The following is a 27,205-nucleotide window of genomic DNA, read 5'->3' on the forward strand; positions in this document are numbered from 1 at the left end:
TTGCAGCAAATATTTCTTGCCAAAAACAGATTTTAAATGAATATGCTCATGTTTTTTATTTATTTTTTTTTTTAATTAGGTTACCTTTTAATCTTGTTTTGTTGGGTTTTTAAGTAAACTTCTAAGCCATGACTAGGAATAATAAATATTCATTAAATATTCTTTAGGTATCTTTTAAAGTATCTGAATATGCTTGGGTTTGTAAATTTATATATAAATATTTATACATATTGCATCTCTTACATTTTGAGAGAACAGAGCTCCCAATATCAACCTACCTGAAAATCTCAATAAAACTCACAATATTTATATGTTTATTTCTAAACTATAGTTTGCTTGAATTTCGAGGGGACAGTAATGAGTAACTTGTGTTTGAGTTAAGTCTTTTGAATTGTAATTGTAACAAGCAGACTGGCTTATACTTGTTTACTGTTTCTGCTCAGATATTAATAGCTTATCTATTTTACTGTTTCTGCTGCGTCATAGAAAAGAATATTTAACAGAGGATTTTCTGACTCTTCTTCAGTATTTGGGCCACTGTTGCACAGAAGTGGATTGTGTTGGTGCTCCTGCATTGTGCATTTCACCCCTATATAACATCTGTTACGCCCCAGAAGGGAATTTGAACTTCATGTGACTTTAGCTCTTCTCATCAGGGAAAATGACACTTCAACAGATGTAGGAAACAAATTCATGATGACACAAAGACTGTTTTGTCTACCCAAAAATAAACCACTCTGTATTTTATAGGACAGAAATTTAACAAGGAATCCATAATAATTCAAATAAAACCTTAGAACTTTATATCAAAACTGTATTTTCTACTGACAAATCCAAATTAAGGGTAATTTAATGAAATAGAAAGTTCGGTTATACTGAACTGCTTAATTTATTGTAAAACTTTCTGTCAAGCAATTATAAATGTAAACAACATCTCTCAGAACTGTCATACCCTGGAGAAGTGACACTTTATGATTTAGTAGTAGTCAGCCCACTGTGAAGTTGAAAAATAACCAAACTCTTAAAATTTAAGTTTTTGTTTATTGGCTTTTCAGATGCAGTTTGTCTTTGAGATATTTCTGCAAAACAAATTGCAGACAAGCATTCAAGGCCATTGAATGGAAGACAGGCTATCATTAGACCATTAATATATCTTTCTCATAGGAAAAAACAAAAGGTTACAGTGCTTACAGGATATAAGAATCCCGTCTAAATAGGAAACCTTATGTAGTTTATTAAACTGCTAGAAAAATTGGGGAAAAAATCTAAAAATACATTTCAATGATAAAACGTTAAATGAATTGCATTTGAATAGCCTGTTTGGATTAAATTTTCACTGTGGGTTCTCACATACACAAGAAAAAAAATATTTGTTAGCATTCTTTTTGTTCCCAAAGGATTACAAATGTATTAGGTGGTTTTAAACATGACAAGTTTCACAGCCTTTACAAGCTCAACAAGAACATCATCTCCTTTTCATTGGATATATGAATGATGATAGGATTTCTTCTCTATAGCGAGTTCATTTGGATATAAGAGAGATGTTACAATGTGTGGTAAAATCCTATTTTGTTTCTATCATTTCATTGTGGGGTTTCTGTTAACGATGATAATTTTAGTAGCTGTGTAATTAGCTTTAAAGGTCATCTCTTGTGTAACATCTGACCATGTGCCATTCCCTCTTCAAAGGTCCATAGTGTTGGAATCTTTTTTGTATGTGAAAAAATAAAATACCTTAGGGGACTTAAGATATTTCCAAACGTGGTTTCCAGTAGGTCATTCCATCTCTCAGGTGCAAACAGCTTAGCAGACTTTAAAATAACAGTACAAAATAGAGCTGAATTAAAGGAATTCTTCAGGGCAGAGGTGTACCATTCCTGTTTGACTGCTCATGGAAACAACTCGGAGCACACTTTTGCTAACAGAAGTGTAACTTTATGGCTTGTATAGTGGTTTTCTTCTTTTGTATTTCTGATTTTGCTGAATTAGTACTTGAAACAATTTAACCTACTGAGGTTTTTAAAAAGAACTTAAAAAAGTGTTTGCCCTAAAATAAAATACCTTTTAACTGTCTGATACTTAAGAAGTTCATTGTGTATTTAATAATTTATGTTTCATTATTTCAGCTTAGAAGTCCAAATAGATTTAAAACATACTATTAAAAAAAAAAAGCCCCCAAACCAACAAAACTTTTTGTTGTTTCCAAGTCTATTTAAAATAGAAGTTAATAGGAATTTAAGAGAGAATGCATTTCTGCAAGGATTATGCTAGTGTGATTTTTCATTTGAAGGCCATTCACTTGTATCTGGAAGTCAGTGCACTGTAACAGAATATTCTCAGAAGCCTGCATAATAAAGGGTAAAAAGATTAACTGGGTGAATGGTTGTTCTGGGATTGAATTTGATACCTATTTAAAACATACTAATTTCTTTATGCTCAAGGATAATGAAGCCTTGTTTTCTAAGCATATTATACATTAAATACTAGTTTAGTCGTTTACTGAACGCAAAACCACATTACCCAGGTAAGTTTGCTAATTACAGGAAGTCAAAGAATTATGATAGCTGAGGGTATAACTATTGTCAGAGAACTTATGCTAAACAGAATTAGGACCTTCACAAAGAGGACAGTCCTATCTTGCAACCATCCAAACTGCCTTCTGTAGCTATCACCCCTTTCCTTAGTTCTATGTTGATCCCATGACATGCCTTGTTTGTTCTTTGTAGCTGTGTACTTTTCTCTTTGCTGCCTTCCCATTGTCCTCTCCCCTTCAGTGAGTTTGCATTCCAACAGATTTAGAAAGACCCCTCTATGGCAGAGTGATGCCTGACTGCTCAGAAGTAAATTCCAAAATGCACTCCGATCTATCGATGTAGCATAAAAACTGTTCAACTGTATTGTACCAAACTTGCATTGTGCAGACTGGGGCAGAATATGGTGTGTTTTGTTACTGGTATCTTTCCAATACAGACAAAAAGGAAGATTTTGGGGGTTTTTTTGAGTGTTTGAGGTGGGGTTATCAAGAAGACGCTGGATGGAGTTATTAGTTGAAACAGAGGTTTACCCAATATTTTTCAGATCTTATTTAAATATTGTCTCCTTTTCCTTTTTAGTACCTTATGTATCTTACAGATATGTTTAAAAGTACATTTCTATAGTATACGCTTTGAACTTGTTTTAATATATTGCTAAGGGACAGTAGAAGTACAAATGCAAGTCACTTATTGTTACAATTTTTGTAACCTCTCACTGATGACACCTCACTTTTCTTGCATCAGGTGATGCTCTGTGTGAACAGCTATGGCAGGGTGTGATGTTTGTTCTAAAACGTGAAGGATACTACTGCTAATGGGACTGAAATCAGTTAGGCTACTAAATATTAGTCCTCATGAATGCAGTCATCTGTCTCCATATTTAACAGGACAAATGAACCTCTCATTACTGTTCTTTCTTATCTTCATAAGTGATTTTTAAAACCATTAAGGAATAATTCAGCAGAATCCTCTTAGTGCATTACAACTGATGATAATTCTTTTATAATGACTGTGGTCAAAAGGGACGGGATTGGTTGTATCACCTAGTGCTAATAGTGCTCTTTTATTTTGGTATAAAATTGGGCATGTACCAAAGACTGAGTGAAGTCCTGACTGACTTCACTTTTTCCCAGAACAGCTGTTGTACAATAGGATTACACTCACCAGTCTTCTACTTGAAGAGATCTTTTACATGTTGCCTTTTTGAATATTTTTTTTCTGAATAAGTAGTTAGGTGATATCCTTGGAAAAATGGGAAAAGGCAGTATTTTGTCAGATCCATGAAGAAAATACTATTTACTTTTGGGCTTGGCTTAACATAGTTAGATACCAGCTCTGCTGAATTTCTGGGGCATCTTCACTGACCTGATTTGCCTGTGTATTCAAAGACCATCAAACCAGTTTGTTACAAACAACTCCCTTTTATATTAGTCCATTAGCTGTTGGAGCACAGCAATAAACTTGAGTTGTGAGTGCATCACTGCCACCTTCATCAGAGCTTATAATAACTTAATGCATCTCTGTAGTTCTTGAAACAGATTTGGAAGTAGTGTGGAATTTCCTGACTGTGTGTTGTCTCTTTGCAATATTTTACCTTCAGTAAGTGACAAGTGAGCCTCCTCCTAGCTTCATACTTGACTATTTGCCTCACTACTAATAAGCAAAGATTGCTAGATTAATAACTTGGACAATATTTTTCTTTCTAGGTTGCATGAAACAATATTTTACTATTTACATGAAGCAGAGCTAGGAAAGTGATGAAGTTTAGAAAATGAGACAGATGGTCTTATATTTTTCTGTTTTGTAAATATTAAAGTACCATATGTAGGAAAGAAGACTTCCTCTTGGTTTCAGAGATGTAACCAGCATATCTCCATAGAGTTTATAGTTACATTTATGCTAAGAAATTTAATTGGATTTGAACCCTTTGCCAAAACTCTGTGAGAGTTTCAAATATGTGTTTAATTGATGAAGGAAAAATATTCTCTTGCTTTTTCACCTCTCATCCTGTTCCTTACATTCTACTTGACATTCATTACTTAATCTACTGCATTTACATAGTTTGACATCAGTTATTACAGTTATTGGAATTAAGCAGTGCAATTGTCCTTGAAGCAATACTGCTGAAATGCTGATGTATATATTTCTGAAGCAACTGCACAAGATTCCTAACTCCATAAAAAAAAATTTAGTACCAGAGAAATGGTGGCATAGGACCTAAAAAGTGAGTCTGTGATGTCTGAACACTTGAAATTCCCCAACCTCTCTGTGTTTATTAGTACTTTGGTTTCCAACCAGCAGTTGTATGTCCTGAGGTTATAGTGAAGCTTTACCTGACAAGTAAACAAAGAAATGAGGCTTGGAGTAGCCTCTTGGATGATTTATTACTCCTTGGTGCTTATTACAACATAAAAGAAAACTTTGTGTGAAACTCAGTTCCTTTCCTACCTGTAGGTTTGTCTTTTGCTTCTGATACCATGGACGTAAAGACCATGGATGAGAATGAGCACAGACTCTTTTCTCTGTCAGTGCTCTGTGTGTCCTAAAGGAGCTTTCACCATGCTCCTTGTTGTTGTGTGGAGAATGGTACAAATCCCTGATCACAATTCAGGACAACTCATGAAAAATGTTATTTACCACACATGTATTTGATTTCAAATTTATTTTATTTTATCAGAAAATAATTAATTTTGTTAAATTTAGGTTGGCAGGCTGATAATGAAGTAATCTGCAGTTTTCTCTGCTGTTTTTTGGTACTACTATTGAAGAAAAAATTCAAATCTTGTCAAATTCTTGCTTATCCAGGTTCATTACATGAAAGTTAATAGAAAATCTGTTTCATTACACTTTTCTTTTAATTGTATTAGTTGGCACATTATCTGAGTATTATCAATAGAGATTAATGTTTTTTTCTGTGCTCATCTTCTCTTGAATTTTTACTGTCAGCAGAACTGAATAATTGAGTGGTTTAGCAGGTTCTTATTCATGGGTGAAATTTGTGAGAGAAAAAATTTAGTTTGGAGCATAATACTCCTCATCTCTAGAGATGTTTGTCCTACTGGACTTTCATGCCAGTTATACAGAAGGAATCTTGGTGTGATTATGATGTTCAGTATAAACTATATCTTGTGTTGCAGTTTTCCAAAAGGTAAAATATTTCCAGATACAAAGAATAGACTATAGTTACTATATTTCAAGACTGAAAATCCAGATTTTCAGACTAGTATTTTTTCTTAACCTTCAGACACATCCCAGTTCTCTACTATGTAGAATCCTAAATGAAAATTCTTTAAAAAAAAGATTCCATTTTTTGCCTGTTTGATTTCTGCCTTGATTAGACCTTCAAATTAACGCAATTGATTTTATCCGCTGTTGGTTTATGAACATTTATTGTTCAATTTTTTTAAGATAATGGATGTTAAAGAGAAACAGCTGCTTAGAATGGTGATGATGCTGGAAATGTGGTTACTGAAGAGTACATAGTTATTTTGCATAATTAACCCCTTCACCTATAATACTGTCTTGCGTTGTGTAGGTTATTCCCAGGATCACGGGAGCAAAAGATAATTCAAGGTGGAAGGGACTGAAGAAGGTCTCTAGTCCAATCTCCTGCTCAAAGCAGGGTCAGACAAAACAGATTGATGTGGTGGGTTAGGCCAAGATCCCCTACAGTGCCTTGCTCGATCCTTTTAACAACAGCAAGACAGGGATGAAGTTAGGAAGACTGAGACTGAGAAAACTGATGGGTCAAGGCAAAGACAGGAGAAATCATTGTCAAATCACTGTTGGGGCATAACAGACTCCAGTTGGGGAAATAAAATTTATTTATCAACCTAACATAAACATTTAATTACCTGAGTACTTGAAAACAAGGATGATAAATAGTTAAACACTTAGGGAAAACACGTTTTTGCTTCTTTCCTGTGTTCCAGATACCTCTCCTTTCCATTCCTAGTCTTCACTCCTCTCATTATCACCACCCATGCAGGTTACACTCAGTCCCTCCAGTGACATGATGGGTAATGCAGGAGGTTGGGGTGAGGACATAGTGGTTTCTTTCTGCCATTCCTTCTTTTTTAACTCTTTTCTTCCACTGTTCCTGCTGCCTAACTCATTTCCTCGGTTCTGTTGTGGGTTATCCACAGGCCACAGTCCTTTTGGGGGTGTATTTGTTCTTGCATCTCCACCGTCCCATCAGGGCTGTTACCAGCTGTGTCATGGAGCACCTCCTATCATTTTGGCCTTGTTCCTCGGGCTGTGTTCTAGCAGGTGCTACAAACTCCTCTAAGTCTCTCAGTAGTGTCCTGCAGTGGGTGCGTTGTGGAGCTAGCTAGAACTGGCTGTATTTGCACAGCACAACCTCTGACCTCCCTCCCACAGAAATCACCTCTGCAACCAGCCCCCGCTACCAAAACCTTGCTATTTATAACCAATGCAGTTGAATATGAGAAGGTTGTGGGAGGTAGTGTCAAAAGCCTTGATAAAGTCAAAGTAATTTCCACTCAGTATTCTTCTCTCATGCACAAAACTAATAATTTTATCCTAAAAGTCAGGCATGATTTACCCTTTGTCAGTCTATGCTGAGTGTTCCAAGTCGCCTTATTCTCATTGAATTTATGGGTTTATGTATATTTCTATACATTTTTCTTTCTTTTTTCTTTCCCCCCTTTAATTTTGTCCTCAGGTTTGAGATATGAGATTGTTATCTTTCATGTAACATTTTATTTTGATTGTTTTCTCTACCTCTATATGTATTTTAGTTCAAAGCATAACAATGTTTAGCTGAAACTTCAGATTTGTTGAACAGGTTCTGTGTATAGAATGAAAAAAATACAAGACCTGACAATAAAAAATTTAAACTGACAAATACTCAAATGTATTAACAACCTACTTTATATTTTTCAGCTTTACTTCAAGTTACAATTTCACTTAGCAAAGTTGAGCTCAGTGTGGGTGAATCCAAATTCTTCACGTGCACAGGTATGTCTTCAGTTTACTTACAGATATGTGATTTTTGTTAATTTTTGAACTTCCTACATATTTAAAACTGAATTAATTGATTCATAATATTAAATTAACATAATGTTCTATATTCATATTGACTCATAAGAATCATGATAAATATTGGCTCTTCACTGGCTTCACATTTACAGTCTGGAATCTCTTCATTTCACACTCTGAATCACTCAGTTTGAATCCTCTGTATCAGTAAAGGTTGTTTATATCTGTTAGGATGCTTTTTTAGTTAAAATATTTTTACTTGTCTAAGTTAAGGAATTAAATAAGCTACCTGCTTAAGCTTTAACATCCTCTCCAACCTAATGAGAGAGCCAAAGAGTTTTTCTGGTGAGGCAGTTATCAGTCAGGAGAAGAGTTTTCATTTGCAGCTGCCTGATACTGATCCTTGACGTTTCTGAGTTGGCATCTTTCTCTGATGGTGACACATGGGCTGACTACACTGACAGTGCAACTGCCTGATGACTTGACCCGTTGACCCAGTGACTGCTGAACAGCCTGTGTCTTCCCTTTAGGACTTTATACCTGTCTGTGGGCTTTTTACCCTTCTTGAATTATTGAGCTGCTATTTATCCTCTCTCAACAATCGTACATCTACCTGCGGTTTTGTCTTGCCTGTCTTTCTACTGACAGTTTGACAGCTCTCACAGTTTAGCAGTTAGCTGACACTATAGAATCACAGAATCGTTTAGGTTGGAAAAGACCTCCAAGATCATGGAGTCCAACCTTTGACCAATCCCCACCAGGTCAACTAGACCATGGCACTAAGTGCCACATCAAGCTTTCCCTTGAACACCTCCAGGTATGGTTGTTCCACAATCTCCCGGGCAGCCCATTCCAATGCTTGACAACCCTTTCCATGAAGAAATTCTTCCTGAATTTTGCATAAATTCCTGACACTGCGTAGACTACGCATTGGATAAATTTGTGCACTGAGTAACATCCTCCTGAACTGCTAAATTTGGGTTGTTTTTTGGTTTTGTTTGCAGCCATTGGTGAGCCTGACAGCATAGATTGGTACAATCCCCAAGGAGAGAAGATTGTTTCTGGTCAGAGAGTGGTTGTTCAGAAAGAAGGAGTTCGATCACGTCTGACCATTTACAATGCAAACATAGAAGATGCTGGGATATATCGGTGTCAAGCAACAGATGCTAAAGGACAAACTCAAGAAGCTACTGTAGTTTTGGAAATTTATCGTAAGTAAAATACTACCATTAACAAATGAAAGACTATGTTTTAAAAGCCACTAGTATAGAGAAAGGAAAGCCTATCAAAATGTCTTCCCAAGCTCTGGTCTTTTTCTTCCACATAATTGCTTCTCCTACAGTTTAGTTAGTGGGTATTATGACAAAGACTCAAATTAAATGGGTGGTCACTTAGTAATATTGTAGATCACTTTTCCCTTATATTTTAGAGTGTCATCTTAGGAGGGTGCACTGTATGCTATGCCCCTGAAAGAAGTAAGTAAATATGAGAAACAAGTCAGATCAATGTCATTCTAATTAAAAACATATCTACAATATATTGCAAATATGTGTATAAATAAAATTTTATTATTATATAAATAAAAGTTGTTATTATTGCAGGAAGTGCAATATGTGACATTTAAAAAGTGGAGTTTTTGCTGAATTGGTTACTTTTATGTCAGTCGTTTGGTATTCTTGGCCTTATAATGGAATTTTGACATAAAGCATTGACAAGCTTGGGGTGATAAGAAACCAAAATGCATTTCAGTTGCAAGCAACTAATTGAAGCGTATATTTGAAAAATAAATACATTCTACTGTGGTAAGAGATTCCCTGAGAGATTTGTTGTCGGGTTTTTTTCTCACTGTAGTTGAATAACTTTACATTGTTCTATATTCTTCAGATCAATTAAAGATGCCTAGAAGCAGTACATTAAACAAACACAGTGAATATGTAAGGCAAGGTGTTTGCCGGTGAAAGGATGGGCCATATGCCAGCAGCCTTTCAGCTGAGTTAGTCTCTAATTTGATTAGAGAACAGTTTTTAAATGCTTAGGCATTACAATGAGACAGAAAATACAGAGTAGAACGGTAAAGCTCTACTTCTGAGGGCTACAGATAACTCACATAACAAAAGACATATAATTAAAAAAATGTTTTGATAAAAGAACCATGTAAAGGGTGATAGCAGTTACAAGTGATTACGTGATGGCTTGAAAGCTGGCAGTTCAAAGGATTTCAAGTTTTGTGGATTCCTTTGTATGCATAAAACTGCCAGTTACTCCATTAACAGACTGCTGAGCAAGCAACCCCCACAAAAATATCAAGGTTTGTGGGAACTCACATAAAAAAGTATCTTTATTCATATTTGTTATGTATGGTAAGAAAAAAGCAGCATAGACTCACTAACTGTTGGTTGTCTTAGAGCCTGGCTCAGGACTCACTGATGTCTATGGGAGGTTTTTCCCTGTCTTACATATGGTAAAATACTTCAAACATTTCATGCAAAGCTATATAAGAGCTGTGTGTCCGTCTGCTGTGGGAACTGTGTGGATTATTTGAGCCTGTATCAATACAGAAAAATGGAGGTGAAGTGGCATCTCTGCTTTATGTTCTCCAAAGTGTCCTCTGAAAGATAACTGACCATCTTTGCTCTGAGGCAACATAGGTTGGTTTGTTTATTTTGTGTGTAAGAAACTCTTCCAGAATTTTTTTTTTGTCAGGCAGGTGGTTTCTGCGTTAGATCTTGTATGAGATCATGGATTAATACCATCTTGGACTTCCATCACTAAATTCTAATAATACTGAATTTATTCAACCCACTAATACAATTGAATATTGTTTGGTTATTTGGGGTTTTTTTTCCATATTATTTCTCACTGGCTTTTGAGGTTTTCTGTTTTACTCAGCTGATGTTTTTCTCAGTTAGTGAAACTAAAATTCTACTTTTTTAGGTAGTTTTCCAAACTTTAGTGGTTTTGATGAAAGTTTTGATAGAATAAAAACATTAAGTTTTAGTTAAGTAATAAAATAATGAAGAATAAAACAAAAAAAGAGTAAATAGACTATTAACATGAATATATAAAATTCTAAGACCCAGAGTTTCAAAACTGGGCTCTGGAACATTGAAAACAAGGAAAATATATTTATAAAACATGAACGGATTATGTTTCATAATAAAATATGTTTGTAAAGTCACTTTTACAGACAGTGGAAATGATGTGTCTAGAACCATTTGAGTCTTATCTGGGAAAAATATATTATGGAAATAATTCTTTTTTATCACAGTGAGAAGGCGTAATAGTCACATTTATCTGATTTGATGTCACATGTAATTTTAATGCTGAGTGAACCGTAAGACACTTACTGTATTCTCCTTTTTTTTTTTTTTTCCTTTTCAGAAAAGCTCACTTTTCGAGACATAGTGTCTCCACAGGAGTTCAGGCAGGGAGAAGATGCAGAAGTTGTTTGCCGTGTTACCAGTTCACCTGCTCCCGTTGTCAGCTGGTTGTATCGGAACGAGGAAGTCACAGCTATTGCTGACAGTTAGTATTTTGGTAACTCTTTCAGTTATACATTCCAATTAATATTAAAGCATTATTGTAAAAGAAGACTAATCGCATTATAGTGGGGGATTTGACTAGCCCATGAGTCTGAGTATGATTTAACCAGGTTCAGTGGTCTACAGAGAATATACAATGGTTTCCTTCGTATGTCTTTTTTTCCAATTGGGAATTTTGTCTAGATGTAACATGAGGGTCCAAATGCCCAAAAGGTTGCTGTGAGCTCCTTCACAGGAACTCTTCCTGGTCTGCCTGAACATATGTTTAAAACACACACAGATGAGCTTCCCTGTGCACACAAAGCAGTGACACTGCCCACTCACTGCACTGACTTTGGGATACTTGCATAGTTGCTCAGAGAATTCCAGGTGGAATGGCTTTTTGCCCTCCTGTGAGAGTTTGCATGTGTTGGGGGTAAGTTAAGCTGGACTGATAAAGCCTAGGTGAAGATAAACCCCACATTCCCCACACACAAGTTCTAAGCCTCTAGAGAGAAAATTAATTAGGCACTTAGAATTTCTTTGACTTACTGCCTCAAAAACTGTGAATCATTTGTCAGTGCTGTCTCAATAGTCATATATGCCTTTATGGAAAATTGGGACTTTCCACATTTTCTGGAAATGGAACTAACATTTTTAGTGAACCACCTTATCTCATCAAACTTTGTCTCTGCTTATAACAAAACTCAAGGTAGCAGTATGCACTTTAAATTATTATAATTTTAAAAAACAATTGCTATTTTTATATAGAAATGAACATTAAAAGTTTATTTGGTGTCTCACAAAATGAAATAAGCAAATGTGGAGCAGTTTCTTGGGGAGAAAAAAAAGCTTGGTTGATGTTTCTGGACTTAGTCTTATTTTCCTCTCCTCTTGTAAAACAAAATTTTGATTAAAGTTCTTTCTTACTTCTGTATATTCTATTTCTTTTGTCATCTAGACACAGAGACTAAAAAGAAATTGCAAACTTCTACCCCTAAAAAAACCTGGTTGAAATTTATACATATATATATATATATACACACAAATATATATATACTGAAACAGTGATTGTAGGTGAAACATAGGAGATTTTGAAGAATACGAATTCTGAAAACAAAAATTTAGGAGAATGTGATTTTCAGCTGACAGCCTGATATGTACCCTAGAGTACAGCAAAATTTGCAAACTGTCAGCCAAAAATACCTCTAGCTTGGGTTACAAGGCTCTAAAAAGACATAGACAATCCTTCTTGCTACCACTTAGCATCTGATATGACTGAAGGGGAAGGTCCCGTGTCTGGCTGTTCTTCTGAATCAGGCATTTGAAGCTGAGTGGGTTGAGTCCAGACAATATAGTGACAGGATGGAGGAATGTAATGCCCAGTTACTGTCCAGATCCACTGACTCTAATTTGTTTAGTGAAGGACACAATTTTTTTCAGGATATCCACGGGACAGTGAACATTATTGTGTGTGTGCACCATCTCAATAGGTTGCCCAGAGAAGTTGTGGATGCCCCAACCCTGACGTTGTTCAAGGCCAGGTTGGATGTAGCTTTGAGCAACCTGGTCTAGTGGAAGGTGTCCCTGCCCATGAGGATAGGAACTAGATGATCTTTAAAGTCCCTTCCAACCCATGCACGATTGATTCATGCTGAATGAGAATACTATCATTATATACTTAAGTGGCATTTTTACAGCAACATGAGCTCCTCTTTCACAAGCCTACTAAGGGATAAAACATGGAGAGCAATGACTTCTAAAGAAAGTCACACATTCAATTCACCTCCCATTTTCTAAGCTTGATTATAATATAATGTATATTAATTTTGACTGTATGTAGACAGTATTAGTGGTGAAAAAAGACCCAAAATATTTTTCTTGTGGTATAACAGGTTTACTCATGGGGATGTCTATTGTTGTTTCCATTATATTTTTCTTCAATGAAAGTTGCAAAATTATCCAGCCAACACTTACAGTTTTTGTTTCTTGTTACTAAGGAACAGGAACCCTCCTGAAACTTCATTTTTTTAGTGTTTTAAAGAAATAAATATGACCGCCAGTCCTCTTGTTCTTCTCGTACATTAAATATTTATGTTAAAAAAAAAAAGAAAAAGTTAGCAATTAACTTAAAGAGGGACTGGATGCTTTCAAAACATTTGGAGGCACAGTTCTCTGGGAATTGTGTAGGGGTAGGAAAGAAAAAGATTATATAATTTCTAGGTGGCAGTGTGTGAAATGGCATTAATGTTCAAGCATGAGTTTATAAACCATACATAATTAGCGTAAATGTATTGAGGACATTGATGTCCTGTAAACTTCTATCAGGTGAAGCATAATTAAATTTTCTTTTTTCATTTCTCTCTTTATTTTATGATAGAATTCTTGCTGCTGAAACAGAAGTCATTTGGTTTCTAGTTAAAACTGAAAGCTAGTAAATCTTGTCATCCGCCAGTGCTGAAAGGATGACACTGGAGCAAATAGAACAAGAAAGGCAGCTGAATAACAAGCATGCAGGTTCTTCAAAACCCACATACATGAACTGCAGGAAGCAATTCTCCTCAAAAGATTCCATTAATGTTGACCTTGGCCAACTTCCAGGCGCGCACCCAACCACTCTGTCACTTGCCCTCCTCAACAGGTGTGGTGGGTTGACCCTGGCTGGATGCCAGCTGCCTACCAAAGCTGCTTTTTTTTTGTGGACAGTACTCCTCTTCAGCTGGACAGGAGAGAGAAAATATAAAAAAAGGCTCATGGGTTGAGATAAGGATGGTGAGAGATCACTCACCAATTGCCATCGTGGGAAAACAGACTTGACTTGGGGAAAAATTAATTTATTACCAATCATATCAGAGTAGGATAGTGAGAAATAAAAGCAAATCTTAAAAGAATATCTTCCCCACATACCTCTCTTCTTCTGGGTCTTAATCTCTGTTCTGGTACCTGGAGCACCTCCTGTCTCTCCTTCTGCACTGACCTTGGTGTCTGCAGGGTTCTTCCTCTCACTCCTCTCTTCAGCTGCACTGGCTGTTGCACAGTAACTTTCCCCCTTCTTAAATACATTGTCCCAGAGGTGATACAAGTGCAGCTGGTTGGTTTGGCTTTGGTGTTGAGATAAAGATGGAGATCACTTATGAATTACCATCACAAGCAAAATGGATTTGAATTGGGGAAAATAAATTTATTGCCAGTTAAATATAGTTGGTTAATTAAACACAAAGAATTAAAGCAACACCTTCCCCCTGCTTTTTCTCAGTCTTAAATTTACTCTTTCATTGCTGACTCCAGGGAGAGCGGGGAGATTGGGGAAGGGGGGTTGTGGTCAGTCCGTAACAGCTCCAATGTGGGTCCTTTCAGAGGGTTGCAATTGTTCAGGATAAACTTGTTGCAACACGGGGTCTTACACAGATTACAAGGTGGATATTGTGCTCTTTCCTGGGGCCAACATGTCAGCCTGTAAACCCAATGCACTAGTCCAGACAGAAAGGAGAGGAAAAGTTAAATTTGCATCCAGTTTACTCTTGCAGATTATAACTTTGCTGCTGCATATGCAGAAAAGTTTGTGCATGGTAGTTCAGAATCTGATTTTTTGGAATGAACTTCAACTACTCAAAGAGGCCACTGAAGTTCAGTTTATTCTAGCATATGCAGAAAATAGAGTGCTTTTTTTTTTGATTACGTCTTTGTACCCATTTCTGTGTAGTGTTAGACTGTGGTGAGATATTTACATCTTTGAGTAAGAGTGACTGAGGAAAGGAACAGGGGGAAGGAAGGGGGGAAGGCAAGCTGAAAATCATTAGACTTAATGGTGTAGAATGGGCACAAAGATACTTGGCTAATCTAGATAAAGAGAGAAGCAGCATTTTGTTGTTTATTTTATTATAAATTTTTCAATTTATATTTTGAATATTTTTCCCATTTAATCTTTTTAGATATCCTATGGAGGTGCTCATGAATATTCCACTCATTTTGCAATAAATTGTAAATTTGACTTAAATTTGGTGACTCCTTTGATGATTAAGTGGGAAGGTATGGATGGAAAATCCATACTGAAATTTAGGAAATGGCAATGCATTTTGCAATGAGAAAACCCCCTAATTTCTCAGTTGACATTTTACTTATAATTAACAAATGTTTTCTCAATGAGTATTCATATTTTACAGAGAAAGTACATGAATATTACTAATTTAAGTTGGTGTTCCACATGTTGTCTTGATTTACTAACTCCACCTAATCTCTTATTTGCCTTTCTAGATCGATTTGCAGTATTAGCAAACAATAATCTCCAAATTCTTAAAATCAATAAAAGTGATGAAGGAGTATACAGATGTGAAGGAAGAGTGGAAGCGAGAGGAGAAATTGACTTTCGGGACATAATTGTTATTGTGAATGGTAAGGAATAAAAGTCGGTGAATTGTTGCTTTATTTGATTGTTAGATCCTATTTTAACATATATCAGCTTCCAAAAAATACTGATTAAACTAGTTAATATAATTGTTACATCTGTTTAGTATTGTTTTCCTATAAATGTAATTGCTTAATATTGAAAAAAAATCTAGTCTACTATGTAAATAGAATTCATTGCGTTTCACAGTATCAGTAAATATAAATATGTAAAACCTGATTGTTGTTATTAATCATTCACAGAACATTAACAATTACTGCAAAACCTGAGTAGCAGATTATAGCAGTCCTGTTCACCCTGTATTTTTCAATGTTTTGTCATTTACAGTTAAACTGCAATTGATTTTTCATAATTATTCACCCTCACTGCATTAACATACTTTATGAACTGTTTTAAGTCATAGATACATTTTATTAAGATTAAAAGTCTTATTTATAGATTTTTTAATTTTTAATGAGGAATAAAATTTATAAGGAGTTACCTAAAATTTGAATTATACCTTTTATAAGTTTATAATAAACTTCTAAGAAGGAAAATGAATGAATTGAGACAAGACGGGGCATTTTACTCAACCTCCCTTAAATTCAGGGTTGACCTGTTGAAAGATAAATATCTCTTCATATATTGCCTGGAAAGGACACAGTTCATAAAGGTCATTTTTTATCTATGCCCTCTGTTTAATGTCAGTTTTGCAATGAAATTTTTTCCACCATGCCTTTTATATTCTGAACCTTAAATGCTTTGCCCTTGACTGGTCCTTCTCGGCAAACCTCAGTTTACAGAAGTCATTATCTAAGTTGAATTCTCAGTTAGTGTCAGCAGAAAGAGCAGGTTCTGGCACAGGTATTGCTAAATCCAGGAGTCAAGCAGCAGCCTTTGAAGCAGAATTCTTTAGATTGTTGTGGCTAGCTTGTTCTGATGCTGCATTACCTCCACTCCTGGTTATCTGCAATTCTAAAACACTACTTTGCAAACTGTGGTTTGACTTTACATAATTTATTGGTGGATTAGAAACACAAATTGGGTTCTTCATACATTTATTATTACTCTAGACAAGAATTCTAATGCTCACTTAGCTCTAATTTTCAATGTTGGGAGGAGAAGGAATTGCCAAACGAGTGATTCTGACGTGGTTGCTCATGTAGAATGGCATCAATTAAGAGCTATTTTCTGCTTCATTTATAGTAATAAATAGGTCTTCCTACATAAAATTTAATGTATAAAACTTGGTCCAAAATAGCTTTTAGAGTAATATCCATAAATAGATGAAAATTGTAGTGGTCTTTGGTTCACATTTTAGTTCAATCCAACATACATACAAGAATAGAATCAAAGGTAAACAGATGTCTTCCCGGTAATAATGATGAGAAAAATAATTCCATTTCATTGTCATTGCTGTATCTCTTAGAAGATTAAAGCACTTAAGTAATGTACTTAACCAAGTCATAGTCCTGTAGTTCTTATTTGTGAGCAGTAAAGAACCTGCTACTTCTGGCAAAAAATTGGTTCATCTTCTCGTGTTCCTAAGTGTATTTTCACTTAGAATGCGCTGAAAAGTGGCTAAAAATAGCTAAAATGTATTAAACACTTTCTAAGCAACACTTTTTTATTGGAGATGGAGGAATTGCTGTTGCACACCACATGGTTTTTGTATGCTGAGTAGAGAAAATTTTAGATAGGAGAGAAGTGATCTGTGAAAAACAGTAAAACACACCATAAAGAAGTGTGAAAAGTGTATAACAACATAGGCTTACTATTCACTGATAATTCTGGTACATGATTTTATGATAATTTGATATATTTAAGGTTCAGAAACTGGAAGGGCTTCTGAAGTAGAATACTAAAGCTGAAATATTGAGAGCAAAGCAACAGAAGTTGATTCTCAATGTTTGATAAGAAAAACCTGTTTAAGTACATTGGGAAGCCAAAAGCAAATTCATTGGGGTTTTCTGTTTCATCTTCTTTTCTCTAATGAAGTATAAATGTAAAAGGGATAACTAACTCTGACAGAATGTTCTTGCTAGCAGAGACCTGTGTTTTCTGAAGCTCTCATCTCCTTTTCCCTTTCCTCTTCCTTTCTGTGACATTCTCTCTTTTACAGATATCTTCTTCCTTCCAATCTCCTGGGATTGTTTTTATTTGCATGTTTCATAGAATCATGAAATAGTTTGGGTTGGAAGGGACCTTAGAGATCATTTAATTCCAATCCTTGTGCCATGGCAGAGACATCTTCCACTAGAGCAGTTTGCTCAGAGTCCCATCCAACTTGGCCTTGAACACTTCATATTTGCTTGTTAGTCAATGGAAACAGACCTTGGACAGACATGTGAAAATTACCAAATGAACAGATATATTAAATAGCAGCCTGTGAGTTGTGCTGTCTCAAATATTATTGCTAATTTTTCTGTCAGGTAGAGGTTCTCTGGGAACTGTTACAATTTTAGTAATAACTTCAGTAATGACACATCAAGAACAGAAACCATTCGTCACTCTCAGAACACAATTACAGTTTTTAGAAATACGAATATATTGTATCCATTGGGTTCTATCACATTTCCCCTTTGAAAGCTGGTGATTCTCCTGCCCAGGAAGTATGCAAGAATTCAGCAAAAAAAGTTAAATATTCATAATCAAGACTCCTGCATATGGATACCTCTTTTAAAAGCACTGTCTGACATCAGTGCATAGTTTTATGTCTTATGTATGTATTGTCTTATACGTTAGGTGTAACTACAGTCATCTTAGAATCTTCTCTATGAATATTGAAGAGCTGCTGAAAAAGACTTTAAAAAATTTATTCTATAGAAAAAGCTGCTATAGATGTCCTGAAAATATTAGAAGTCCTGTGTTTAAGAAAAGTAAAGAAATACTCATAGAAGTGTTTCATATTCTGACTTCATTCCCAAGTGTAACCATAAATTCCCAAATTAGCAAAGGATCCTGTCCTGCGCTTTAAATTGCTCCAGAAACACATAAATTATTTTCTTTTTCATTAACAGGATGTAATGTATGATTTTTTCCAGTTCCCCCTGCAATTATTCTGCTGCAGAAATCCTTCAATGCCACTGCAGACCGAGGAGAGGCAATAACTTTGTTCTGCAGAGCCACTGGATCACCTCCACCTGAAATCAGTTGGTACAGGTGAGTTCATTTGAGGGCTGCACATCGGGGCACGTTGTTTTTATGCCTCACGGTTTTCCACCACAGTCCATTAAGCTGTGTATCCCTAATTTCTCTGCTGAATTTTAGGAGCATTTGCTGTCTGTTTCTATTGTAACTGCTAAAGCTAGATTAAGCATTAATAAGTGAATGAACTTGCACAAATTCAATTGCACTCAGGTTACCAGCAAGTGAAATAAACATAAAAAGTAACAAAAATACCGTATTGTCATGATTTCTTCATACGTGAGTGGAAACAAATAAAGCTGAAGAAATGAGTCCATTTCCCAAAAACAACACAAGAAAAATGTAACAACGACTTTTCACATGAATGTATCAGGTAAAAACATAGGCATTTGTGCAATAAATAAATGTCCAATACAAATCAGCAATATTGGTAAAAAAGATAACATTTTTCCCATCTGTAAAAATAGATTCTAACCCTAACTCTCCATTTTAATGAGATTGAGAGGAGATATGGCTTCAGACACCTGTAGGACACGGAGATGTTTCACTGAATAAGTTTCAGTGTAATTTAATGTAATTTTAAAAGTGTAAAATGCTTTGAAAATAGAATTGCTTTTAAAGCTCATGTATGGTTTTTTGATTTTATCAGTGACATGAGCATAGTACAGCTATGTCATTTGGGAACACTTACCATATAACATTTGTAAAAATTTAAATATCTATACCCTCTGTGTTCTTTACATTTGAACAAAGATGTGCATCAGTCCTGGGATATAAAATATCTCAACACCTAATACCAGTGCACATTTCTATTTTAGACCTGAATAATTTGCATCTACTTATATTATTTCAGGTGAATTAAAAGGTCATTCCATTTGCAAAATGGGCATAGAAGGAATTTCCATTAATTCTTAATCTTCTTTGGAACCTTTGAACAATGTTAGACTAAGGTTATCTTCCTTTGACTGATACCTTCATCTTAATAAGCCAAACATCAAATGTGAATTCAAATTTTTCTCTTGTACAGTTTGAATCGAAGGAAATGTAAATCAATAGAATGAAAAGTTAAGGAATTAATGTATCTTAGAATTCAAAATTTAGTGAAGAGGAGGAAAAAGATACCCAAAATATATAGAGCCCAAATTAAAGAAATGATATTGAATTCAAGCTATGATATAATATTCCTTTTATTTAATGTCTTTGAAGTAATTTTTTACAGTGTCTCTCTTACCTGAACAAAAATCTTGAGTTGCCTGAAATCTGCTATTCTAAGTGGCTTTGGTATAAGACAGCCAATATTATGGTGTATATATTGTTAAGAAAGAATGCATGAATTTCTGCAGTTTGTGTATATCCCTGTTTATTTTTGTGGGATTTTCCCCATGTTTTATAAATATATAGCTTATGATTATATAATATATATAAAACATATATGGTGGCATAGGATATTATTATTGATATGCAAACAGGGAAAAAAAATGAAGACAGATAAATTATTTTTTTCTAGAAGAAACAAAAGTTTCTAAATTGTAATACAGTACTAAATTTCTGTAAATTTCTAAATTCTCTGTTCTGAACATTTAAGGTTTCTTTTCACCCACATATAGATAGCCAGTTAAAATAAATCAGAATCATCTGTTCTCTTTTCCTTGTTTTTGGTCTTACCTAACAATTTTGCCAAGATAAAGACCTTTGCTTTCTATAAGACTTTAGATTCTTTTTCTTTAGAAATTAGACTGAGCATAGAAAAACTAGATCAACATAATCTTTCTTGATTTTGAGAAAAATCTAAAAAGCATTGTCAGTGGTAGGAAAGTCTATCAAAACTGATTCATCTAATATTAATGTGCTTGTCATCCATTGAGAACCTAATTGAATCAGTTTATCAGAATCAATGGCCAATTATTCCCAATTTCATCTTGTTCAGTTTACTTTTTGATGTTGAATGTAAGTTTATAGTAACCTCGGTTTTAAGTTTCTATTTTAATAAACAAGTGGAATTATGGCTTGAACTTGATTAAATTTTAATGCTGATTTTGGAAGGATTATAATCTTTGTTAAGGGTTATGTTAAGTTATGGAAATAATGTTCAGTTTTATGTCCAACTGTACCTTTTATCTTTGTGAGTTCAGTCACTTTATTTAATTTGCCTCAGGTTAACCATTTGTAAAATGGGCATGTGCAATAAAATGATTTAATGGAAGTCTGTTTTCTGAGTTCTCAGAATAGCTAAGTATAGCTAATAGCTTCAGAAAGATGAAAACTATTATCATAGAGAATAATCATGCCATTTTCTGATGTGTCATTGCAAAACACTCAAAAGTCTACCAAGCTGAGGAAAAGTTCTGATAAAAAGGGAATGATTTGTACTTCATCCTGCTGGAAGATTTTCGTTATATGGTATAGAAAGTACATCCATGTCTATTGAGATGGTTCATCAAGATTATGGACTTGTTTTATATCCAGTTCAGTGTTCTTGTGTTGTCTTTTAAAATGGGCCCTCACACAAATTATTCACTCATTGGGTCTACTGAAGTTTCTTTGGCAAGAACTGCAGAATTTGTATCTGTCCAAAAGTAGCCTCGCCTTGCTTACAACCCACTGATATTTTACTCAATTTAAAAGTAGATTCCCTTGATGTTTCTTTTGTTTCCTTTTTGGTTTCCAATGAACTTGAGTTTAACAAGTCAGCTTCAGCTAGGGCATGAAAAATGTCTGTTTTTTTAAAATCAGATGACAGTACTATTAAAGCGATATATATTCCTCTGTGTTGATTGTAAGCAAGATGATGAACAAATAGTCTTAAGCTTTAAACTCTTTAAGACAGTGCATAATGTGTTCAAGCTTGAACTGTTTACATTCACCCTTTTCATTTCCAGGTGCTGACGATGTTTAAGATTTTGTCAATTTAAAATGAATGCATGTGAACTAATGTGTCTTTTTTTTTTCTCAAAAAATATTTTAGTTCACTTAAAAATTAGTCCTTTTGAAACACCTAGGCCAGAAAAAAGGTCAGCAAGGTTTAGTTGCTGCTCTATTTAATATATATATATACACAGAGAGAGAGAGAGAGAGAGAGAGAGAGAGAGAGAGTGGATATTTCATGGACCAAGAGAATCTAATTCTTTTGCTATTTAACTGGTATCTCTATTGAAGCTGATATTGCATTAATGTAAAGATAACCTTCAGAGAAGCAGTGCTCTAATGGAATTAAATTAGCCAGGACTGAAAGATTAAGATCCTAATGTAGATACAAGTCATGAACTGGAAATCTTTACTCATGCGAATTGTCCTGCTGAAAACATGATGATTGTTTACAATCGTGGTGATAAATTACTCTGGTAAAGTTTAGCTGGATCAATTTCCCGATCTTTCCTGACAGGACTTAGAATTATCTTACAAAAGAAATAATCTGCTTTAAATGTGTTATTCATATTTTCCTGTTATCTAATTTCAGCATCAGTCTGAATCTCTCCTGTTCACTGGAGGGTCCAGGGAAATGCTCATTTCTGCTTAGAAAGTGCCATAGATATCAGTGATGTTTTTGAAAAACAGGCATCTGGAAATTACTTCTAACCTTGAATATAGAGTTTTGTCTCCTAAAAGAAATCACTGGGGAGTTTTTGGTTGTTGGGGATTTTTTATAGCTGTTTGTTTATTGCTGTGTGGGTTGGTTTTTTTATTTGTTCTGGTTTTGGTTTTGTTTTTTTTCTGTGAGACCACCTAATGTGGAGAACTAGACTATTATTGGTCTATAAAACAACTTTTATGATTTGCTTTAGAAACAAAATGAACAAATATCATAATAATGTCTTGAAGTTGACAGCCAAGTGGACTACAGTTATTTACAAAAAAATATTACTAAAATGTGAGCTATTAACAGATATTAATACTCCCAAGAAATAAGCAGTATCCTCACTTTTAGGGAAAATATAATTTCAGAAATTATTAAATATATGTAATTATTGTTAGATGAGAATGAAATGAAAATAATTGTTGCTTAAATCTTGAATTAAATTTAGATGTCCAAAACTAGGCGCATTGAATAGAATATTTGAGTAATGTATATTATTTTTATTTTAAAGTAGTCTGTTTTCAATAAATTGGCGTTGTCAGCAGCATTATCAGTGCTTATGAAAATCAAGCAACTTCTAGACAGGTGGTTATGAGAAGGGGCTGTCGATGAACCAATGGAAATAAGATCAAAGGAATCCTTTACAAACTGGGCAGAATCAGAAAAAAAAAAAGAAAGTTAAAATTGCACTCTTCAAAAAGAAGCTGTGTGTGTGTGCCAGGGTGCTCAAATGGAACGGTCAAGCCTCGCTCAGCCCTCAGAATTGTTCACAGGTTTTATTATTTCTCTACCATCTGGTCAGAACTCATTCTAACATCTGGAGACATGCCTGCTTACTAAGTTGTGGCTGGCCAACAACAACTGAGAGAAAATAAATTGGAAGGGTTCTTGATGTGCCAATAGGCTCTACGTGTATGTAATCTAAATTTTTTAGAAGTTGCTAAGTTGTTACTACTGTGAACTGCAGCAGTTAAAATTAGAAAATATGTTTTTAAATGTTTTTCACGCACAAGTGTGTATTTAACCAATTTCCTTCTGTCCTTCCTTGAGTGTAAGCCATATGTTAGAGTTCTATTCACAACCATTTTTCTAACATTAGGTCAATATCGAACATTTAAGAACAAAGATATTGTAGTATTTTTAATACGTGTTTATTTTATAACCTGACAATAATGTTGTGCAGCTGAGGTCTTGAACATCAAGATGCAGTTCAGAATGTGTTGCCTGTGTCTAGAATATGCACATTCTTATGGTAAAACACTGTGATCCTGAATACCAATTTTTGCCATCCTAAAATCAACTCCCTTCTCTACATATTGCCAATTAATGCATTTTTAAGGCCAGCATATTTAGCAGTCTCTTCCCTCAAGTATTATTTTCAGCATATTGATGCTTTCATAGCCCATAATTTCAGAGTTTGGAACCTACTGGTTGAGTTATACATTGTTATTATTTTTTTTTTTTAGGAATGGCAAACTTATTGAAGCAAATGAAAAATATGTGCTGAGAGGAAGCAATTCAGAACTAACCATAAGAGATATTAAAAATATCGATGCGGGTCCTTATATCTGCAATGCTAAAAATAAAGCAGGAAATGACAAAAAACAGACATTCCTTCAAGTTTTTGGTAAGTACTGCATAGTATGTCCCATCCTGCCTTTTTAAATATAAACAGTGGGGAAATGAGGTGATAATTCACAATTTTCAGTGGAACAGTATTTCTGCAAGGTGCCTACTGATGCAGCAAACCACCCTCTGTATAATCTTACAGCTTCTTTCCTCCCTGTTGACTTCTTTAACCTTTACACCTGAATTTAATTTTGAAAGGCTATCTTCAGAATTTGCTTTTCTGCTATTCAGATACAGTACAATGGAGTGTTAAATTGTTAATTCACTCTGGTTTGCTTTTAGAAGTTGCATGAAAACCAAGAAGAGAAAGAGGGGGAAATTCTGAAAGGGGAAAACTGGCTTATTTGGACTTCTAAAGAGTGAGGTTTTTTAATAAGAAAACACCATGCAGAGATGTTCCTGATTTTTTAATTTGTGTTTTTTTTCTTGACTTTCATTTTTTAAGTGCATGATTGCAGATGTAGTCGTGAAAATATTGGCTGATCTGAGTTTCACAGGATGAAAGTAATAACATCAAAACTCTTATTTCTCTTTCTATACTCCACCACCTAATCTGTGTTAATGATTCTCTCCTTCACATAGAACTGATAATTTATTTGAAGTTTTGTTTAGATATAACCTGGTGAGAGTAGGCATCTGTGAGAATGTAGAAAACATCCCTAAGGATCACCGTGCAGGAAAAAGGCTGTAGCTAACTTATGAAAAACCTACAAAAATGAATATATTGGAGGGTTTTTTTACATTAATGATAGGTTGTAGAAGAGAGAAAGACTATTTACATTTGAAGACTTAAAGGTTGTACTTAGGACCATGGGAAATCAACTTTCCAGCTTAAAAAAAAATAATAAAAAAAAAATTAAATATACAAAGAGAAACAGTTCTAATAGCAGAGGGTAATCTGGTCCCTTGCATTGGAATAGCTTAGCTGTTGGATTGGATAATACTGCCATTTGGGATCTGGGAGCCTGAGGCTTAAGCTATTGTGTCAGATGAACACATCCCACTGCCTTTCCTATCTGAGAAATTCTTCCCAGCCCTCCACGCTGTGGTGTCTCCAGAGCTCTGTACCCCAGGTGTGTTGCCCAGCTATTGGGCTGTTGTCCTTGAAAGTTGTTGTTCTTGAGGTACTTGAAAGTTATTCTCAATTATTTCATTCTTTCATCTTTTAGCAACCACTTTGCTGGGGACTCCCTGGAAAGCTAAATCCAGATGTTTTAGTAGACACTATTAATTGGTTTAATCCATTTTGAACCTACGCATCCTTTTTGTTTCCATGACATCCTAAACTCATAAACTCCTTATATCGTTTCTTTCTGGCATGAAAAATATTTTCTTATGTGTAAGTTTGGAGCCTATATATCCCTTTGCCTGATAATTATCATTTTAAATAAAAAGTGAAGAATAATTCCGTAGGTTCTTTGGATCAAATGTAGTTTTCTCTCTTACTAGTTCATTTATTTTTGAACTATGACTTTTTGGTCAATTTAGCTTCTCCTTCTGTGGAAACCATTGTGAATCTCTGAACAGTGTATTCCTGTACCTTTCTGATTATAATTCCATGTGGCAAGGCGGGAAAGGCACATGGGGTTTGTGTTGTGAGGGGAACTGATCTTGGTGCCCTCTCACATTCAGTTTTTCTCTCTGGCTCTCCCCGAGTACCAAACCAGCGTTTCCACAGAACTGTTTGCAGCGTCTCCCACATCTCTTTCCTGAGTGGATAATTTAGAAGTTAATGTAGCAAATCTTGAGCACACCATCAAGTATTCATATTTAGTTACTTTTCCTGTGTGCTTTACTATTGAATATATTTAATTTAAATTATAATAACCTGTATGCTGGTAGTTAGTCCCTGTGTCATGATTTCACCCAGTAGGCAGTTAAGCATCACACAGCAGCTCACTTACTTCTCCTTGACAGCAGTGGGATCATGGAGAATGCCAGAAGGAAAAAAAAAAAGTAAAATTCATGAGTTGAGCTAAAGACAGTTTAATAGAACAGAAAGGGAGTAATAATAATAATAATAATAATAATAATAATAACAACAATAGAATCAAAATATACAAAAAAAGTGATGCCCAATACAATTAATTGCCCACCACCCACCAACCAATGCCCAGCCAGTTCCTGAGCAGTGGCCCTGGACAGCTTTCCCACGGTTTATATGCTGACCATGGCACTGTAAGTGTGGAATATCCCTTTGGTCATCGGGCTCAGCTGTCCTGGCTGTGTCTCCTCCCAGCTCTCTGTGCACCTGCAGCCTCCTCTCTGGTGGGGTGAGAAGCTGAAAAGTCCTTGATTTACTGTGAACATTGCTCAGCAACAACTAAACCATCAGTGTGTTACCAACATTATTCTCATCCTGAATCCAAAACCAGGTGAGCTACTAGGAAGAAAATTAACTCTATTTCAGCCAACAGCAGGACACCTTAGGGAATAGTATGATCAATTAAGCCTCTTACCTTATTTGTGATCTCTACAACTCAGTGTAATTTTAGTTTAATATTGCCTCTACAAAATTAACCTCTATTTAACTGTGAAAATGTGGAGCACACTTTTAATTTATGCTACAAAGAACTTTACTTTTTATTTTTCTGTTTCATGCAGGTTAAACTCCCAGTCATATACACAGCCAACAACTTTTTATACTTTTCTTCCCATTAAATGTGTTAAAATAACCTGTGCTCTGAAAATGGCAAGGCAGATGGGTGGTTATTATAGCTAAACAGTACACAAACAGCTAGTTTGTGTTAAAATGGCCTATTAAATTACATTTCTCTTTCCCACTTCATTAGCTTACTTGTCTCAAAAACCTGCTATCTTGAATTCTAATTTACAATGCCAACTCCTCGGGGCAGCAACTACTGTTTCTACTACAACTGGGCTCTGGCAGGGTTGAAACTTGTTCACACATTTCTACATTCCTTCTTCCTCTCTTTTACTTCCTTACCTGTTTGGAACACCTCTACCATTTAAAATAAAAATGATCTAATCTATAAAGGCAGTGATGACAGTTTTCTCAAAAGACAAGTCTTAAATCCCTTTGAGTGTGAAGTAGTAACAGCATTTTAACCTGTTTCAATTACACAGTCTAGAAAGAAAAACTTGGGTTTGTCATTCGCTAAATCAAGTCAACATTTCATACTGGTATGTGTGTGAATCCTTATTATGTCAGGAATCAAGTTTCAGCAATCTCAGGTATTTCCATGTTGGTCTCTAGTTTGTTTACTAAATTAAAATTGTACTGGCAGTTTCCAGGAGGATGGAGCTGCAGTTCTGATGATTCAAATATGGCTGTGCAGGAAGAGAGCAGAAAAGTATGATTCCTCCTGCGATATCTTAATCAGGAGATCCTATCAGGCAGTGATACAGGCATACTAAGCCTCTCACCAATAAATCCATGTTTGTCTCAATTACA

General features: G+C 35.1%; 1 protein-coding gene across 1 annotated transcript in view; it reads left to right on the forward strand.

Moving 5' to 3' along the window:
* Positions 1 to 27,205, forward strand: part of NCAM2 (neural cell adhesion molecule 2) — a 271,599-nt gene that overhangs the window by 133,144 nt on the left and 111,250 nt on the right. The window contains exons 2-7 of the mRNA XM_064644006.1: positions 7,440 to 7,514; positions 8,540 to 8,746; positions 10,917 to 11,060; positions 15,311 to 15,448; positions 18,485 to 18,602; positions 23,628 to 23,788. Of these exons, the coding sequence (XP_064500076.1) occupies positions 7,440 to 7,514; positions 8,540 to 8,746; positions 10,917 to 11,060; positions 15,311 to 15,448; positions 18,485 to 18,602; positions 23,628 to 23,788 (843 nt within the window). The remainder of the gene's footprint in view (positions 1 to 7,439; positions 7,515 to 8,539; positions 8,747 to 10,916; positions 11,061 to 15,310; positions 15,449 to 18,484; positions 18,603 to 23,627; positions 23,789 to 27,205) is intronic.

The sequence above is a fragment of the Pseudopipra pipra genome, chromosome 2 (assembly GCF_036250125.1).
Source record: "Pseudopipra pipra isolate bDixPip1 chromosome 2, bDixPip1.hap1, whole genome shotgun sequence".
Classification (NCBI taxonomy): Eukaryota; Metazoa; Chordata; class Aves; order Passeriformes; family Pipridae; genus Pseudopipra; species Pseudopipra pipra.